Source organism: Ptychodera flava, chromosome 18 (assembly GCF_041260155.1).
Source record: "Ptychodera flava strain L36383 chromosome 18, AS_Pfla_20210202, whole genome shotgun sequence".
Taxonomy (NCBI): domain Eukaryota; kingdom Metazoa; phylum Hemichordata; class Enteropneusta; family Ptychoderidae; genus Ptychodera; species Ptychodera flava.
Genome location: NC_091945.1, coordinates 25,455,930 through 25,474,971, shown reverse-complemented (window position 1 = coordinate 25,474,971; position 19,042 = coordinate 25,455,930). Strand labels below are relative to the sequence as shown.

At 37.4% G+C, this 19,042-nt stretch overlaps 1 protein-coding gene across 1 annotated transcript in view; it reads left to right on the top strand.

The window, feature by feature from the left end:
• The window catches only part of LOC139117245 (heat shock cognate 71 kDa protein-like), a 58,913-nt gene extending 41,096 nt beyond the window's left edge, over positions 1 to 17,817 (top strand). The window contains exons 8-10 of the mRNA XM_070680191.1: positions 14,643 to 14,805; positions 15,031 to 15,263; positions 15,590 to 17,817. Coding sequence (XP_070536292.1) covers positions 14,643 to 14,805; positions 15,031 to 15,263; positions 15,590 to 15,721 — 528 coding nt within the window. The 3' untranslated portion in view covers positions 15,722 to 17,817. The remainder of the gene's footprint in view (positions 1 to 14,642; positions 14,806 to 15,030; positions 15,264 to 15,589) is intronic.
• The last annotated feature ends 1,225 nt before the right edge of the window (positions 17,818 to 19,042 follow it).

Here is a 19,042-nt window from a genome sequence, read left to right as displayed (position 1 = left end):
CCCAATTTGAAAGACTTGGATCTTTATCATTCAAATATCTCAAAAGTTGTGGGTGCACGATAGCTGAATGTTGCAATATTAAAAATTGTTTATAAACAAGTGCATCGCTAAAAGAGAAAAGTAGATGAGCTTATATTTGCAGATTAAACGACATTTGTTCACTCTCCAATACTATCCCAAATTAGTTCCAATCGTGATGACATTAAAGAAAAAATATGGGGTCACCTTGCTTGACGTTCCAAATTGTCATATTCACATCGTAAAATAATACAAAAGTAAACTTTGAACAGTAAAAACTAATTTATATGAAAAAAAAATGTTAATAAATGAAATTATATAGTTTATACCGAATTTCCATTATTACACCAAAATTTCAGAGATTAAAATGATTATTTGATGGAATATTTTAACCTTTTTGTATTGTCCATTTTAGGTAGCATCTTAGTCATATTTGTCTTGTACTTTCGAAACAAGCTTTTTGGTAGGTCACTGTGTTCAGTTTTTCACAAGTTGGCAAAATGCAGCCAGGAATTCACAATTTGCATACTCTCTCATGATCGTCATTTTGTGTGCTCTTCAGTTGGTGTCATTTACTTGGCAAGAGTTGGATTTACTCAATTCGAGTTAGACTGATAAATCCAAACCGTCCACTGATGCGTTTAAAAAATGAAAAAAATTTAAGAACTTGCCTATGGAATATGACTCTACAAACTGCTAATATCAGGTAGTGTGTGAGTCAAAATAAAAAAGCTAGTGTCGAATATCAGTGTGCAGAACTGCGCAAAACATGTTTACTTTTGCGCATACATTCATTGTGGATATGCGGGTTTGTGATAGTTTGAGGGTGGACTTAAAAGAGCTTGATCATAGAGAAGGGATTTTGAATTTGTTAGTGTATTGTGGGGTGGATCTGAAAAAAAATAAGATTCCAATCGCGATTCCTCAAGCTCCCCCCTCCCAACTGTTATTTGTTAAAACCCTTTCACCCCAAGGCCATGGGGTGGAGTTGACATTTGAAAGTACCATGTAGCATGACGTCTGAATTAAACAAATAATCAAAGACTGTCCCCTATACCCCATATATTTTTGGAATCACCATAAAGTACTTGTCCTAACATTATGCAAATTATGGCCACGTGACCTCATTATATATTCAAAATGACCACCAATATATAAGATATTGCATTTTTTCAACACATTTCTTTATTTTATTTAGGAATTCCTCATTAATTCATCATTTTTCATCACAAAACCATTGCTTTTTGTCACATCAGCATAGACTGATATAAAATTGTGACAAAAATTGTGAAGAAACACTGATATTTTGTATCGTTCTGACCTGGTTAGTGTAATGTAAACAAAGGCCCTTTATAAGGGTCAGGTCTGTCGAAGCATGGTGTTACATTACATCCAGCATCTCAAATTTATGAAATGTTTCCCACAATAAGTATACATATTTTGAATGACAATGAAACACTTGTCCCAAAAATATGCAAATGCTTGTCATGTGACCTAATTAATTATTCAAAATGGCCGCCACAGTAGAAATTTATCATTATTTTTACATGTTTTCCAATTTTCCAGTAAAAGATAATCAATATTGTATCATATACAAATGCTTAATCACATTTTACAGTCTATGACAATGATCTTTGATGTAAAGATTATATATTATGATAAATTTTACACAGATTTGATAAACTTTACACAGATTTTCTTGTCCTCACTCATAAGCGAAGAATTACACACACGGCCCTTGAATACGGGTCAGACAGGTCAAGGTATCCTATTTTATAACATCTGACATTTGAATTCATCAAACTTTGTCGAAAATAATAAGATATTTTTGGAACTCTAGTATAACAATTGCCCCAAAAATATGCAAATACTGGTCACATGACCTCATTAAATATTCAAAATGGCCACCAGTAATCTAAATTCACAATGATTTCCACATATTTGCTTCTCTTTCTGACAACATTCTAAAGAATTTGTCACTTCCCATCGCTCAATTATGTCTAAATGTATATAAGATTCTTTAGTCTACAACTGATGATTCCAAGGAAATGTGTTTAACAGCATTCCATGATCCTAATACAAGCTTCTTTCAAATCACAGTGGACACTAACATAACAATCATTTTGCAAAATACAGAATTTGATTATTCGAGTTTGCAAACTTCATCCAATATACATGCAAGAACATAAGAACACACAATTTTATTGTAACCAAAACAATATTTATTTTTGTTCTTCTTTAATAATAAGAAATTAAAAATAATATAGCCACATACTAAAAACCAGACCAATAACCCTCTAAATATCACAAGGGAACCATTTCTGGACAAGTTGGGCTTTGTGGCATGTACGTAGGTATTATAAAATGGGATCTTAGAACACAATACTGTCATTGTTGATGATGTCGCTGTCTTTTATCATAGTCTGAGGTATCCATATCGTCTCTAAGCCTTCCTCTTTCCATCTACCAACAGTAACATTGAAGAACAAAGAGCAGAAAGGCTTGTAGTATGTTGTGTTTTAAAAGTTACTTTCTTACTTTGTTTTCTCAATTATAAATCACATACGACAAAGCTCATTCTCTCTACAATTGCAATTTTTAATATCAAACAAATAACTCTGAAGAAAATAAAAGACTACAGACCCCAAGCATTATACTTGGAGACAAAAAATGAATATCTACACAGTCCCATTATGTCATCTGATATTGACATACAGTCACTTGGGCACCATTGTCCTCTGGTGAATGAATAGTTGACAGAAAACAGATCGGCTTGCTATCCATACAGGGCACGGCCAGCCATCCTCAATTAGGGGAATGACTTAGGGGGGCTACGTCATTCCCCTCTGAACGTCTGTATGCATGTCTGGCAGCGCAGAACTAACAGCCATGTGTCCTGTTGGTAAATATTATAAGCTATCCTAACACTTGTTTAAAAGTTGTCAGTGTACAGATGATGGCCTAAATTTAGTAAACCCTGCATAAGATATCAAACACTCCATGCCTTGCTTGCCGAACTTCTGTCCCGTTGCCTAAAACATAAACACATAATAATTAATATGGTTTTGAACATTGTAAAATTTTATGTATTTGTGCAATTTTTATATCAAATAAAAGAAAGACGTAGTTTCAGTAAGATAAGATATCAAACACTCCTTGCCTTGCTTGCCGAACTTCTGTCCCGTTGCCTAAAACATTAACACATAATGATTAATATGGTTTTGAACATTGTAAAATTTTATGTATTTGTGCATTTTTTATATCAAATTAAAAGAAAGACGTAGTTTAAGTAAGATAATCCATGAACAAAGCCATGCCTTTTCCATGGTGGCATGTTCTATGAATAAGAACAAACCTTGATATGGACTAGGAATTATTATTTCATCTCTCTCTCTCTCTCTCTCTCTCTCTCTCTCTCTCCATATATATATATGTATATATATATATATATATATATATATATATATGTACCAGTTACAGATTTTAAATACTAACAAATAACAGGATGTTATACACTCAATCTAGAAATCTGCAACTTATTAGCACCCATTTGTTTCGATAAAATGTAGATGACAAATAAAATAATTACTTTTGTACAGTGCCTACACACACACTATCTGTATTCTCCTTACATTGTAACTAGTCACTAAATAATATTTCATCATTGGCATTAGTATTAGAGAATAAAAACAATTTGAAATAAATTAGATTATGAAGATATATTTATATAAAACCATATGAAATAACACGGAAACAGACGGTTCATTCTGCCTCCAATACATCTCTACAGTTCAAATAACAGCTATAGTAAGACACAAACCTATAAACGCCCAATCTCTAATCTGTCAACGTCTGCCTAATCACCTCTGTTGTTGTTCTGTCGTTTCCCGGTTGCTTTGAGGTTTGCCATGTTTACTAATAGGTCGGACATTGCCAATTGTCATCATCGATATATACATCTATGTATTGGCAGTTATAAACTACAAAGGGGAGCTAGACTACGTTTTCTTTAATGGCGCTGCTATGATAATGGTGGATTACTTCTAGGGCACGGGTCAAGCTTCCCGTTGATGAAGTGGTGGGTGAATTTATTTGCCGTTGGTGTGGTCTAGGCCGCCATTTGATCCACATCGATGTCCTGTTGGCCTGGTACGCCATTTTCACTTTCTGAACGGCTTTCTACTTGGATTCGGTCAAAGTGATCCACGAATCAAAGCGTAGCTGTCGTCGGCCGCCATTTTTAAATTCCTGTCAGCTTCGTTCACAATCGCTGCTTAGATATCACAAACTTGACGAAGCCGTTCGTATGTGAAAGACAATGACGATGCTGAAGTTATTTTCGTATTCGTTTTCGTATTCGTTTTCGTATTCGTATTCGTATTCGTATTGGAGTCACTGACAAAATTTTTTTATTTTAGTCCAAATTTCGTACGTATTATATAAAAGTTCTGTCTTTACAGAACTTAAAGTGCTTTTTATATGACAATATATCAATACTTTAATATTTGAGAATGTAAGTCGAAAAAGAGCCAATCTTTTTAGGCCCTAGATTGAAAGATATCGTTGCTATAATTAGAGGAGAGATTTTAAAAACAAACGGCCAGTACACAGGCACTCCTTAGCTGGGTAGTCTGTTGAATAGATCGATTTTCGGTTCGATCTATCGATCCCGTAGTCGATATGCGCGCCATTGTAACCAAAATACTCACTAGGTTACAGTGGCGGGCATACTGACCACGGGATCGATAGATCGAGCCGAAAATCGATCTATTTAGCAGACTACCAAGCTGTTAGCGCCTGTGGGCCAGTAGTAGACTTTGGAGGAAAGATTTTTTAAACAAACATCATTTTCGTATTCGTATTCGTATTCGTTTTCGTATTAACTTCTATCACAACAACCAACTTAAACATTCTGTTGACATCATTAGTATCGATAATGGAAATTTAGCTGACCCGCCCAATTTGACGAGTTGTAAACTTAAAAGGTAATTTTCTTGTTTTAAACTGATATCTCCGAGAAAGTGATCGTCATAACGACAGTGAATGCAGGGCTCAACGTTATCGCATACCCCTAAGTCGACGACATGCTATATATTTAGACTGCTGTCGCAAAGAAACATCATCTCATATGATGTGGGAAAGTGTCATAAAAGAAAACGAGATGATAAAATGGTATCATGGGCCTATGTCCCGATCGGTACATTTGTTCCCCTAATAAAGATTAAATTAATGTGTGAGCTGTTGTCAGAGTCTTTATTTCAGTACGGCCCATCTCTTTTTTCCCCTTGCGTTTGCGTCAACTGTCATTGCCAGAACATGTTGATCAACTTGCGTTATGATAAGATACACCAGAATGCATGGAAATTAATTTGTATCGCGAAATATATCGAGAAATACCTGTATTCTATGATAAATAGACTTCAGCTAGTCTAGTAGCTGTCGCAACTGGCTCGATCGGTTTCCGTCATTTGTTACTGTGCGATCCAGTTTTAGTGTTACGCAGTTTGCCCCGCTCTACAACTCCGTTCTGCAGGTCACTCCAAAAACTTTCAGCAGTACTATTTTGGGGGACCAATTAAGCCGCTAGCCGTAGATAGCTACTTTTTTCAACAAAAACTCTGAATAGAAATGCAGCAACTATCAACTTTCGATAGATATTTTGTAGGCAAGAGAACAAAACTCAAACGTATATGCGCATTTAATCCTAGCTGTGATATCGCAGCGGTACTTGTGGCGTGTATCGAACTCGCTCGGTCATTGAGGTCATCGCCACAGTCCCATCCATGGTCTGTTCTCTACTACCTCCATGGTTCTACATAATTGCAGTCGCTACCTCGCAGATTTGCCATGATATTTCAACAAAGTCGCTTGCTATTTAGATCTAGCTGAAAACAAAAACCTTTATGAAAGGGATAATCCAGTCCAAGCTTGATGAAATCGATGCTTTGATCTGCTTTCCAAAGGACGATTTCCGGAAATGGTCTAGCCGGTCACATGCCACTAACGCAAATATTCATTACGCACGTGAACGCATGAAACATGTTGCAGTTACTGGTTGCTTGTTTTCCCTTGTCAGCTATATTTTGATGACATTTTATGCTGGGATTATGATTGGTTCCATTGAAATGATGTGACAGCACTAAAACTGCTTCTGATTGGATTGTTGTAAAATTTATCATTAAATTCATGGGATATTTTGACAGATCATTGAAGATAACATCAGCAGACACATTGGCAGCGCTGTGCAGTGGAGAGAACGCGCTCAAACCTTTGAGTAACTCTGCTCAACGGCTATGCTTATTCAATGCGTATTTTGGGGTCGTGGCCTTTCAGGACAATGCTCCGTGAACACTGAGCGAATATATGTTGTATTTGATCACGTATAAGGTATGGAGAAATGTCTTGAAAAAATTCAGTCGCAATCTCATAAAATTTGGTCGCCTATGCGACTGAAAATGGTCGCTACTTTGAGCCCTGATTGAATGTAATACATGAATTATCGGTCGGTCCGGTTTTATGTTATTATTGCTCACATCTTTCTGAAAGATAAACTACCTATTGTCATTGATTTCTGTTACTTTCTCCCCTGTAGCAGCACGTACAACTTTGTCGTAACTTGCAATTTTGTAATTTTTGCCTTACCGCACTCCCTGAGTTTTGTAAAGTATTGTATTGTATTGTTACTATAATTTATTTCAGGTCTACGTAGAGCCATATCAAAATCAAGTAAAATACTTGAAATACAAATTGTAAATGGATATGATCATTCTAAAGTGAGTCCAAAGGATGACCGGATATAACAATTTTCACATTTTTTTAGTCAGATGGTGTCCTAGACAAGTCCCCCGTTCATCATAGCTTTCAACAGTCACCCGTTTTGCAGCGCCTCACAAAAATCTGCCCTCCCCGCAAAACAATGGTACAGTCCAGGGCAGCTCCTTTGCATCCGCTCTCACGAGTCCCATTACTTGGCACTGACCACCTGATTTCGGGGTGCATCCAGCTGCCCGGTCAAGAGACATTGGCAAGCGAAGATGCTGCCTTACCAGATCCCAACCGATTTTCAGTATTGTTTTCAAATAAAATGAAGTGAACAAAATTCTTTAAAATCTACAAATGCAAATTTATGTAAATTTAACCAAATTTGGCAGATGAAATCACGAATCAAATTATCACAATATATATCACAATGTATATTGCACGTTTCATACCTAAAACCTGGACTAAAAATAACATTTCTGTCAGTGACTCCAATACGAATACGAATACGAATACGAAAACGAATACGAAAACGAATACGAAAATAACTTCAGCATCGTAAAACGATGTGGTTGTTTAGAAGGTCGTATTAGGACCCCCTAGCTTTCTAACTTGGTGTTGTATAGCTGCTATTGCAATTCAGGCAGGCAAAGGACCTGACGCCAACGTATTACAATATTAGGGGTCAAAAGGTCATCTTGACCAACTTGAAACAAAAACCCTAATTTTCTAAAAAACTTGGCCGTATTTGATGAAATCTTGATGAAATATACATATTAGTATGTTTTGGGGCAATTTTTATTTTTTCCTTGTCGAAACTTATTTTTTCCGAAAATGCTCGTTAGATTAACTTTCGTTGTGCAGGTTGCCTAGTATAAGAGGCCTACTCGTAAGATATAATCGAGTTGTGCAGATACATGCCAAAGGTTTTTTCGGGGCAATTTCCCAAATTTCGGTCGAAAATCTTAAAAATCTTGTTTTCTGACCGAAATCATACTAAACCTATATGGGGTTAACTTTTGTTACAAATAGGGTTGATTGTTACAAATAGGGTTGATTGTTACAAATAGGGTTGACACGTCAACCCTATTTGTAACAATCAACCCAATTTGTAACAAAAGTTAACCCCATATAGGTTTAGTATGATTTCGGTCAGAAAACAAGATTTTTAACATTTTTGACCGAAATTGGTGAAAATTGCCCCAAAACAACCTATCTGCACAACTCGATTATATCTTACGAGTAGGCCTCTTATACTAGGCAACCTGCACAACGAAAGTTAATCTAACGAGCATTTTCGGAAAAAATGAGTTTCGACAAGGAAAAAATAAAAATTGCCCAAAACATACTAATATGTACATTTCATCAAGATTTCATCAAATACGGCCAAGTTTTGTAGAAAATTAGGTTTTGTTTCAAGTTGGTTAAATTTTGTTACAAATAGGGTTGATTGTTACAAATAGGGTTGACACGTCAACCCTATTTGTAACAATCAACCCAATTTGTAACAAAAGTTAACCCCATATAGGTTTAGTATGATTTTGGTCAGAAAACAAGATTTTTAACATTTTTGACCGAAAATGGTGAAAATTGCCCCGAAACAAACCTTTGGCATGTATCTGCACGACTTGATTATATCTTACGAGTAGGGCTCTTATCCCTAGGAACCTGCACAACGAAATTTAATCTCACGAGCATTTTCGGAAAAATGAGTTTCACAAGGAAAACAAAGAAAATTGCCCCCGAACATACTAATATGTATATTTCATCAAGATTTCATCAAATACGGCCAAGTTTCTTTGAAATTTAGGTTTTGTTACAAATAGGGTTGATTGTTACTAATAGGTTGACACATGTCACCCCTATTTGTAACAATCAACCCAATTTGTAACAAAAGCAGTTTCGGAAAAATGAGTTTTGACAAGGAAAAAAAAGAAAATTGCCCTCAAACATACAAATATGCATATTTTATTAATATTTCAACATATACGGCAAATTTTTTTTTAAATTAAATTTTATTACAAATAGGGTTGATTGTTACAAATAGGGTTGACACGTCAACCCTATTTGTAACAATCAACCCAATTTGTAACAAAAGTTAACCCCATATAGGTTTAGTATGATTTCGGTCAGAAAACAAGATTTTTAACATTTTTGACCGAAAATGGTGAAAATTGCCCCAAAACAAACCTTTGGCATGTATCTGCACGACTCGATTATATCTTACGAGTTTATATTTTATATCTTATCCCTAGGAACCTGCACAACGAAAATTAATTTCACGAGCATTTTCCGAAAAATGAGTTTCAACAAGGAAAACAAAGAAAATTGCCCCCGAACATAATAATATGTATATTTCATCAAGATTTCATCAAATACGGCCAAGTTTCTTTGAATTTAGGTTTTGTTACAAATAGGGTTGATTGTTACAAATAGGGTTGACACATGTCACCCCTATTTGTAACAATCAACCCAATTTGTAACAAAAGCAGTTTCGGAAAAATGAGTTTTGACAAGAAAAAAAAAGAAAATTGCCCTCAAACATACAAATATGCATATTTTATTAATATTTCAACATATACGGCAAAGTTTTTTGAAAATTAATTTTGTTACAAATAGGGTTGATTGTTACAAATAGGGGTAATACAGGCACTATGTACATTAAAAGGGGGATGTTTCCATTAAGCTAATCTGAGTGTCAGTAATTCAGTATAGGGGTGGGTGCTTGTTATTACAACAGGGGATTCAGAATGAATCATAGTGGTAAGATGACAGAATCATGACCTTGGAGGGCGCTTTGTGGCATACCAAAGGTATTTCCCGAGTGACACGGCGTATCCTACGGCAGTACTTTTCCGAGCGACGAGAGGAAAAGTACAGCAAGATACGCTGTATCACTTGGGAAAATACCTTTGGTATGCCACAAGCGCCCTCGAATTTCGTGAGGTTCTGTTATTATTAATTATGTTCCAAATTATGACGATCGCAACAGCGACCTGACTTGATCACAGATCGAGAGTATTTAGAGCGAATTGATACAGTGTGAACGACCTTTTTATCGGCTATAAGCTCACTGATTGGATCATTCCCTTTCATATGCAAATTTTGGTTCAGGTAATGTTTTTTTAATGCCACTTCCTATCGCTCTCATAACAATAATAAAAACAGGAACGCAAACAAACGGATATCAGGACTGAAATCTTAAAAATCTTTAATAAACATCAACACCCTTGACATTTCCAGTAACAAGAACACTAACTTTCAAAATTTAAACTATCAAAACTTCAACACTCAAGGCGCAAATCGAGTTAAGGGAGCGTTATTACGGCAGTTATTTCTTACATACTAGAGATATAACAAGTTTTGTCTTGGAAATTATTTAACAGTTACCTGTAAACTACTAGTACCACGAAAAGTGAAATCATACTTTTAGGTGAAATTCCAATATCATAATTGTTGTCAACATCTGAACTTTCAAATACCCTATTTGAATAAAGTACATTTGTATCAATTATCAAACACCTATAAAAGCAAAAATTAATTTAGTCTGGCATTTAAAAAATTTATTCATAGTTTTCTCATAGACTCCAATGTATGGTGAATCATTATTTCGGTGAAAATCTAAAATCCAATTTGTTGCACACATATCAACCTTTAGTCATCCTAGTCTACTAAGTACTTTAAAATGAATTATCAAACGTCCATAAATACAAAGATTAGATAGTTTTGAATTGGAAAAAAATATTCATAGCTTCCTCATAGACTCCCATGTATAGTGGGTGGACATTTTCAGTGAAATTCTAAGATCAGATTTCTTGTACACATAATATACACCTTTAACTATCATATGCTAATCAGGTACAATTATGTTAATTATTCAACGTCTGTATATGCACAAGTATAGCAAGTTTTTCATTGGAAAACAATTATTCACAATTTTATCATAGACTACCATGTATAGTGGATGAACATTTATGGAGAGATTCTGAAGTCAATCTTTTGTTCACATACCAGTTGTAACAACCCTATTTATGTCAATTGTCAAATATCTATAAATGCATAGATATAGTTTTGTATTAGAAAAGCATTACATAGTTTTCTTATACACTACCACGTATAGTGAATCAACATTATCAACAGCTGATAGTATCAATTAAATCCAAATATTATAATTCTGTTCGCACACGCTTGCGCAAATATATTGCGATCCATCTGTGATTTCGATTCCGTCCAATCCCTTTGAGGGGTAATTTCAAAATTAGAGCAAGTCAGAAGGGGAAATTTGAACATTTAACACCTTGTGAGTTTGTAAGGAAGGTCATTTAAGAATGTTTTTTGGATTCTGTCGTCCTCCGTCCCTTCCAGAGGTGTATGTGTGTGCAGCTTTACTCACGTAATGTGAGGGGGCATGAAATTTTTTCATCTTAAAAGGGGGGGTCATAAATTCTTTGGTGCAATTGGTAGGGGGTTCATTTATTTTGATTGATGCCCAGGAAGAATTTGCCGGCCCACCCCGGCCATAATAACTGAACGTTCCCTAATCGGAGTCAGAGTCCGTGTAAATTACGGTGAACTTGCGGCGTTTGACTGCTGGTACAGGAGAAGTGATATTGCTGGAAAAACTGCTGCCTGCGACGTTGAACGTGAAATGAAAAACTTCATCGGTGATTGTGGTATATTGGAGAACATGCCAGGCAGCTGACGAAACTTGTGTTGCGTATTTTGAGAACACGACTGCAGAGGTTGTAACGGCAACACGCTCACTGTGCTTCCGTAGGCAACTGCCGTTCCGGAGACAGATGATACGGCTGGTATTGGTAGGCTTACCGAAGAAATCGAAGAAGTGCTTGGTCGTGGATCAAGCGTGTTGCGTACTCCGCTCAAGATGTTGCTCATTTGTCGTTGCTGGTCTTCATTTGCTGTTGAGTATCTATTTAGGGACCGTTCAGTTTTTACGGCTGGGAGGGCGGCAAAATCCAAGGGGGGTCATCGTAATTTTGGAATTCACGAAGGGGGGAGGCCGTCGCTTTTTCGACTGGTAGGAAGGGGGGTCACCACATTTTCAAAAACATAATACCTACAATAAAGTTCACTTTATGCCATGGCCATGATCGACCCTCTTTACCGGCGGGCCACTACAATAAATTGACTTTATGTATTACCCATGATCCTCTTAACGGGCGGATGCCTTTGGTGGCCCCCTCCAATTAGGTTTACTTCATGCAATGGCCATGATCGACCCTCTTTACCGGCGGGCCACCTTTGGTGGCCCACTGGAATAAAGTTGACTTTACGTAATGGCCCATGACCCTCTTAACCGGAGGGATGCCTTTGGCAAACCAAAGTTTACTTTATACAATGTCCATGGACATAAGTTGTCTATGGAAATGAAGTTAAAAATTGCCTTACAGTCGTCCTAATTAACAGACGTTTGCATGCATGTGGATGACAAGTTTGTGCACTGGTATCTCTGCTACACGGATAAAGTGTGCTGCATACCGGAGTTCAAATCCAAACAGTGCATGTAAATTTGACGTATGGGTTTTGGTTAATTTTCAGCGGGGGATCATCAAATTTTTTCGTCTGATCAAGGGGGGGTCATCTTTTTTTCACGAAAAATGCAAGGGGGTCTATATTTTTTTGAAAACAGGCGACAAGATTTTGCCGCCCCCCTCCCTAGGCCGTAAAAACTGAACGGTCCCTTAGACTGGTTGGATTTTTATGTCCGCTTAGCTGAACAGCTGTGATGGGAGGAACACCGGCGTCAAGCAATTGTTGCACGCATGCTTTTCTCGCGTTGTGATTGCTGAGTTTGTCCGAGAGGTCGGCCACGTTTGCCATGGACTTCATGATCGTGTTTAATTTATTAACACCCATTGCCTGCTTCCGAAACCATATTCCCCTTTGAAGAGTAGATGTAACATATTCTATTCCAAGATAGAATGGTGCGTCATCGAAATTCATTGCCTCGGGTCTTCCTTTCGCGTATGCTTTGTAGACGGTGACGGGGCAAGTCTGCGGTTTTGATGGGCTTGCGTAGGCTCTCGGGGCAAACTTACGGGTGTTGCCGGGTTCGCCGCGTCTTGTCTTTGTCAACCGCTCGTTATAGACGAGGTATTCAACGTTTTCATCTCTTGCTACCGATACATCTCCCCACTTCATTTGCCAGGTGCTCGTCACTTCCCCGCAGGCCAAAGAGCTTGGTGTTGTTGAGCCAGATAGTATTTAGGACAGCGTTCGGACTGTGTATACCGAGTTGACCGGCTTCCACTAAGGCTTTTTCGTGGTCTTCGGTAATAGCCTGAGATTTTTTGGCAAATTACCTTTTCCTGTCGCCTTCAGTTGTTTCCGTTTAGCTACCAGGGCATCACGGCTTTTCTGAAACAACTCACCTCGGATTATGCTATATCCGTAGTTGACATTCCGCAAATGGCGATCAATTGATTTTTGATAAACTGGAGATTGAGTCCGGCTCGTACTCCTCGCCGTTCTTCTTCCGTACACGTAAAATCTTCCCGCCGAGCAACGGATCGAGTTCGGTTGATGGTATGTCTTCAATACGGCGGATTTCGGTTGTCATTGTTTGTCGCCACACTTTCGAATACTGCAACTTCCGGCATCGTTTTCATTTCGGTGTTGTTATTCTTCTGAGTACTAACAAAGACACTGACATCGTCTGTTAAAACCTTGGCAAATCTTGCAGATGCAGACGATCCTGCGGTATTCCACGTAGGACGGTTTGCCGGTTTAGGTGTCCCGGGTGGTTCTGCCTCCATGGCTTTTGCGTTGGTTGCAGCCGCTGCCTTTTACTCTGCAACACATGAAGATATGGAAATATCTTCAGGGTAGTAAAATTCTGAGGCCAAATGTTCACAATACATACAATTCTGCCAGTCGTAGTGATTACGTTCATCCATCGGCAATTCAAAACAGGAGCAGACGACAATATTTACAAACATAAAGTAGTTTCTCTTCTTTACTCATTTGCATAAAATAGCGTGAAAATACCACCTTTCGCTAAAAAAGTTATTTAATGGCACGGGACCAGTTTACCAAGTTCTGTCAAAAAATGCTTTAGGAAAACGGGCGTAAAAACCATTTTTTTATTTGTTTTTTTTATTATCTATCATAATGACCAAGAGTAACTGAAACACGCAGTGAAAATTGAAATTTATCCCAAGGTTTTAAATATACATATTGTTGCGAGGGATTATATTTTTCTGTTGGGAGACCTTCATTGAAAATACCATCTTTATTTTGTTGCCATAGACTGAATAATCTGTGGTACATATGTAATAATACCTAGGGTGATATCATACAGTGCACTGCTAAATAAAGGTATTTTTTCAAGCTACGCTTGTCATCTTATTTCCTGATGAGTGTCTGCCTTGAGTGTATGATGAATCATCATTTATTGCATGTCGTCCTTGGGGAGAATTATTTCTTTCTCAAAAGAGTCGTGGAACGGGCTGCCGTTTGTGCTTTTTAAATAGTGTTGCTTTTGAAAGGTATTAATGACTGCATGTCAATGATATAAATATAACAGATTCTGACGCTCCCACTAAGTCCTTGAATTTTAAAGCATTCTAAAAGTCCAAGGAAATTAATAACCCCTGAAATTCTCCAAAATGACAAGGTGATCAGTCACAAAATCCCAAAAAAATCATTTGTTAAAGGTGCATGAAATGACATCTTAAAAATAGTATTTTGGACCTTAGTCCTTGAAAATTTCTGGTCCCGTCATTTTTGGTGATGTGGATGTGGGAAACCTCTAGTAAACTGATACCTTGACAACACGTTAATGTAAAATTGATGTCCAAGTTTGCAAGATTAGTTTCTAAAACTCTCATTTTTATTTCTTACAGAATAATTTGGGAACATTTGAACTGTCTGGTATCCTTCCAGCACCCCGTGGTGTACCGCAGATCGAAGTAACATTTGACGTAGACTCCAACAGTATCCTGAATGTGTCTGCTGTAGACAAGAGCACCGGGAAAGAAAATAAGATCACCATCACAAATGACAAAGGTGGGTATTCGTGAGCCTTTGTGTAGTCTGCTTTTGCTGAAGCTTCTACTGTGCTCTGTTAACTTTCTATTATTGAGTTCTCTATATAGAAAAATGATTTTTGTAAGTATTTTTCTGATGGTGTCGCCTACAGCATATAGTATGTTTTGATACAGGCAAAGGACATTGTGACATGGACGTTGTGCAATACTAATAACTTTCAATTACACTGCTATTGTCTTACAGGACGTCTGTCCAAGGAAGAGATTGAGCGTATGGTGCTCGATTTCGAGAAGTACAAGAACGAAGATGAAGCTCAAAGGGAGAGAATTTCAGCCAAGAACAATCTGGAGAGCTACTGTTTCAACATGAAGAAAACTGTTGAAGATGAGAAGCTGAAAGACAAGATCAGTGATGAAGATAAGACAAAGATAGTTGAAAAATGTCAAGAAGTCATCACCTGGCTAGACAGCAACCAGGTATGTGAATTTTTTTCACAGGTTATGTGATAATCTAAGGTGCATAGTGACAATAAAGGGAGCGCAGTGGCTTACTAAATTAACAGACTTAGAGTTACATAAATATTAACAAGCATGGATGATATTGTCACCGGACTCAGCTTCGTTACAGGTTTAGAAAGCAACACAATTCATCAAGAGTACACAGTGTCAGTATGACCCCGCTGACAGCCATGGCAAGATGATCGACCAAATTTTTTGTGACATAAATGTTTTGAAAAGACTTATTTAAAGAAAATTACATTCAGTACAAGCAAATAACATGCATGTCTGATTCCCTCCCACAGACTGCAGAAAAGGATGAATATGAAGACAGGCTCAAAGAAATAGAAGGCATATGCAAACCCATCATTGTTAAGCTATACCAGACACAGGTGGCCAGGGAATCAAGCACTGATTATATGACAAAATATCAATGAAAAACATCCACTAGGGTAATCTTACTGTGGGAGCAGCAATAGCTGTTCCAGTGTCATTATCGTACATCCATTTGCCATTTCCAGAATTCCATTGTGTGTTGCCGTGCAGCATACAAATCCATGTTACGGTCAAAATTTGTATGCCCTTAAAGTCACGGGTCCTAGCATCCTGAGAAAAACCTAACGTGCTAAATTTGAATGCATATAGGCAAGTAATAATGTTTTTGTTACATACAAACATGCTAATATGTATTTCACAGTACTGCAAAACTGTAATATTAGAAAGCAAGTGAAGAAATTCGTTTAAATGCCGATATGTGTTGTGAGCTTGATGGCGCTGAAAGTGTAGCATTCATCTGGAACATCGTAGGGTGGGTGTAATGAAGCTGACAACTAGTATTTTATCAAGAACTTTCTTTCGTCATTTTATAATTCCTTATTTGAATGCAATCTTTCTTTAATGTTCTTTAAGTTTCAATGTAATCTTTCTGATAGGTTATTTAATGTTTACCATGCTACAAAATGTGTTTGCTAGAGACCCAAGATGCTACATTCCATACCCAAGCTGCTATAATCCATACCCAAGCTGTGAAGATACTATCAGTCTTAATACACTATTCAATGACTATACATTTATAAATCATGTGACAAGTCATGTGACAGTAAAGAAATCATGTGACAAGTCATGTGACAGTAATTAACCAATCAGTCGAACATTAGCATGGGTAAGTACTAGTGATGGGTATAAATGACCCAACTTAGGCTTTGGAAGGTAGAATGAGCTAGAGCTGGACCAGAGCCACAGACTGCAATAAAGAAGTTCTGCTGTAAAGTTACACCCGTGTCAGTGTCTGTATATGTAGAAGCAAGGGCCGACGCTACCACTTCATGACAGTGGGGTAGAGAAAAAGGGGGACATGTGAAACCATGTTCCATACATACATGGAGGAATTCTAAGCATGGACTCTCCCCTTATTTGCTTCATTGGTTGTCAGTCAACAATGCTCAAATAAAATTCGAAATAATGAAGTCAATATTCTGACTGAATAATATGTGACAGAATAAAAACAATATTTTAAAGGGTGGTCTTCTTATATTTCAGGTGTAACTGGATAACATTCGCTCATTCCATTGTTTTGATGGTGCCTTAAATGACAAACTTCGACATTTCCGTGAATCATTGTAGATTAGGCACGTCGTCGTTAGGCAGGCTCATACATATTCAATACGTAGAGGGTGCTGTTTACATCAGACAACATTCAGTGAAATTGGACACACGAAACAGATCAAGCACATGTATTTAGTCGACTTTACAACATCGAATTCCTTCGTTTTGATGTCGACTATGAAGAACATGAACACGTACAATGACTTAAAACGTCGCCATATCTATGCCAGGCATTCCTTTAAATTTGCGTGTATTGGACTCTCGGGTCAACGTTACCTGGGAAAGGCGGGGGATACTTCAAATAGTTTCATACATTTTATATCGATGGATATTCCAGAAATATGACTCATTAATAGGGGTTGCTCGATAAAATTCAGTATAGGTGTCACGTCAATGCATATGGAGAGTTTCCATATTAGGCATTTACTTTTTCACTGGGTGAAAAGTTAGCCTGTCTTTAGGGATTTTTCACGGGATTACACACCCGTACACTGTTGCAGTACCCCTACTTTTCCGTGGGAACAAGACGTACACGACGTTCAGCATCAAACCACTAACGCGACAGTCTGCTGAAGTTTATTTCCTCACTTGATTGTGTTTTGATATACGCCTACAGAATTGGAACAAGTCTACAATATAGCGTCTGTACCCTGTATCATCAAGATAAATCTAGTAATGTTTAGGCAAAAAAACTGTTTCTGGTCCTTGACATTCCGAAAAAGTGATGCTGCGGTGCGGTTGTCTTTTTTTTCCCTTTCATTTTTTTATTCCTAACAAGACTGGTTTCGCAGTATTGATGCTACTGTTTTTGTCTTTATCACTAGCTGTATAATACTTTCTTTTTAGCATTTTTGGACACGCAAACAAGGATATCAAGGATAGCTGTAGTGATGAGTATATAACCCCCACCCATCCACCCACCCACCAAGGAAGACATGACGCGCAGGTTCTGAAATGACGCGCGGTGTGACCAGAAACGATTTTTCCCTTATAAGTCTGCCTCGCGGTGTGGATCTGACACGAAAGTTACTTTTCATAGTTCATCTGCAGAATGTACAAAACAGAAAACATTCCTTTATAAGACTATACATTGTTAGTAAACAAGGAATATTTGGATATGTGTTCTCATCTTTTTAAGATAATTGGTGTGGTATATTAACCTATCCGGGATTTTACGCAAATATTACTTAATGACAAATATAGGCCTCAAAGAAGTAAAAGACAAAGACGGAGTTTTACTTTCAGTGTAGATTTCTAGCATGCTCCTAAGCAAACTAATTTAAATATGTGAAGAAACAGGGAGTTGCTGTCCCCCTAATGTATATAAACAGTGCTATCTTAAATTATTAAAACCTCTCTAGTGAAATAATCACAGAGTGTATAGCGAGGTAATTATTTCACCCTGATATGCTAATTTTTACGCAGATGTCTTATATCCGCAACAAGATACCCGTGGCGCACCACTTATGACCTACACAAACTCTTAAAGAACGTCAGGACGAGACACGCGGACAGTTGATTCCATACATTAAAGGTAACACAACGCTTCGATTAAAATCATTGCATTTCACTTGAAGAATTTTACTTAAAAACGCTCAACTCGAAATTGAAAAATAGCTGCTGCTGTTCGATCGCCGTCGCTGCTTGTACAACCTCTTCATTTGTGAGTTCATCAAGCTGCACCGGACTAAAATTTAACAGTAAAAACCAACCTCAAGCCGCTAGCTGCAGACCCGCCCTCTTTTTATAATTACCTCCATGATCCGCCATAATAGCGCGTTGAATTATCAAGTTGGAATTCGAAATAAGTGCGAGCTTCCAAATGTTACCCAGGTCTTCTTGGTGAGAATATAAACCCTGGATCCTGCCGATCAGATGGCTAGATTCGAGCTATAGGCATTATAATTTAACATATTAACTGTTGCATACTTCATCATCAGTCAACCCGAATCCACTAGCACCAGAGAACAAGTGACTTTGGATTGTATCATTGTCATTTGTAGTTAACTGTAATCAAAGTGCGTTTGTTATCGACGGCTATGATAAGGTTAAGAGTAGGCTTCTAATAATTACATGCATTTCACTTGAAAGAGAGTTCGTTTCTCTTTACTGCTAAATACCAACCCTCACATTTGTCTGTCAATGTGTCCTTA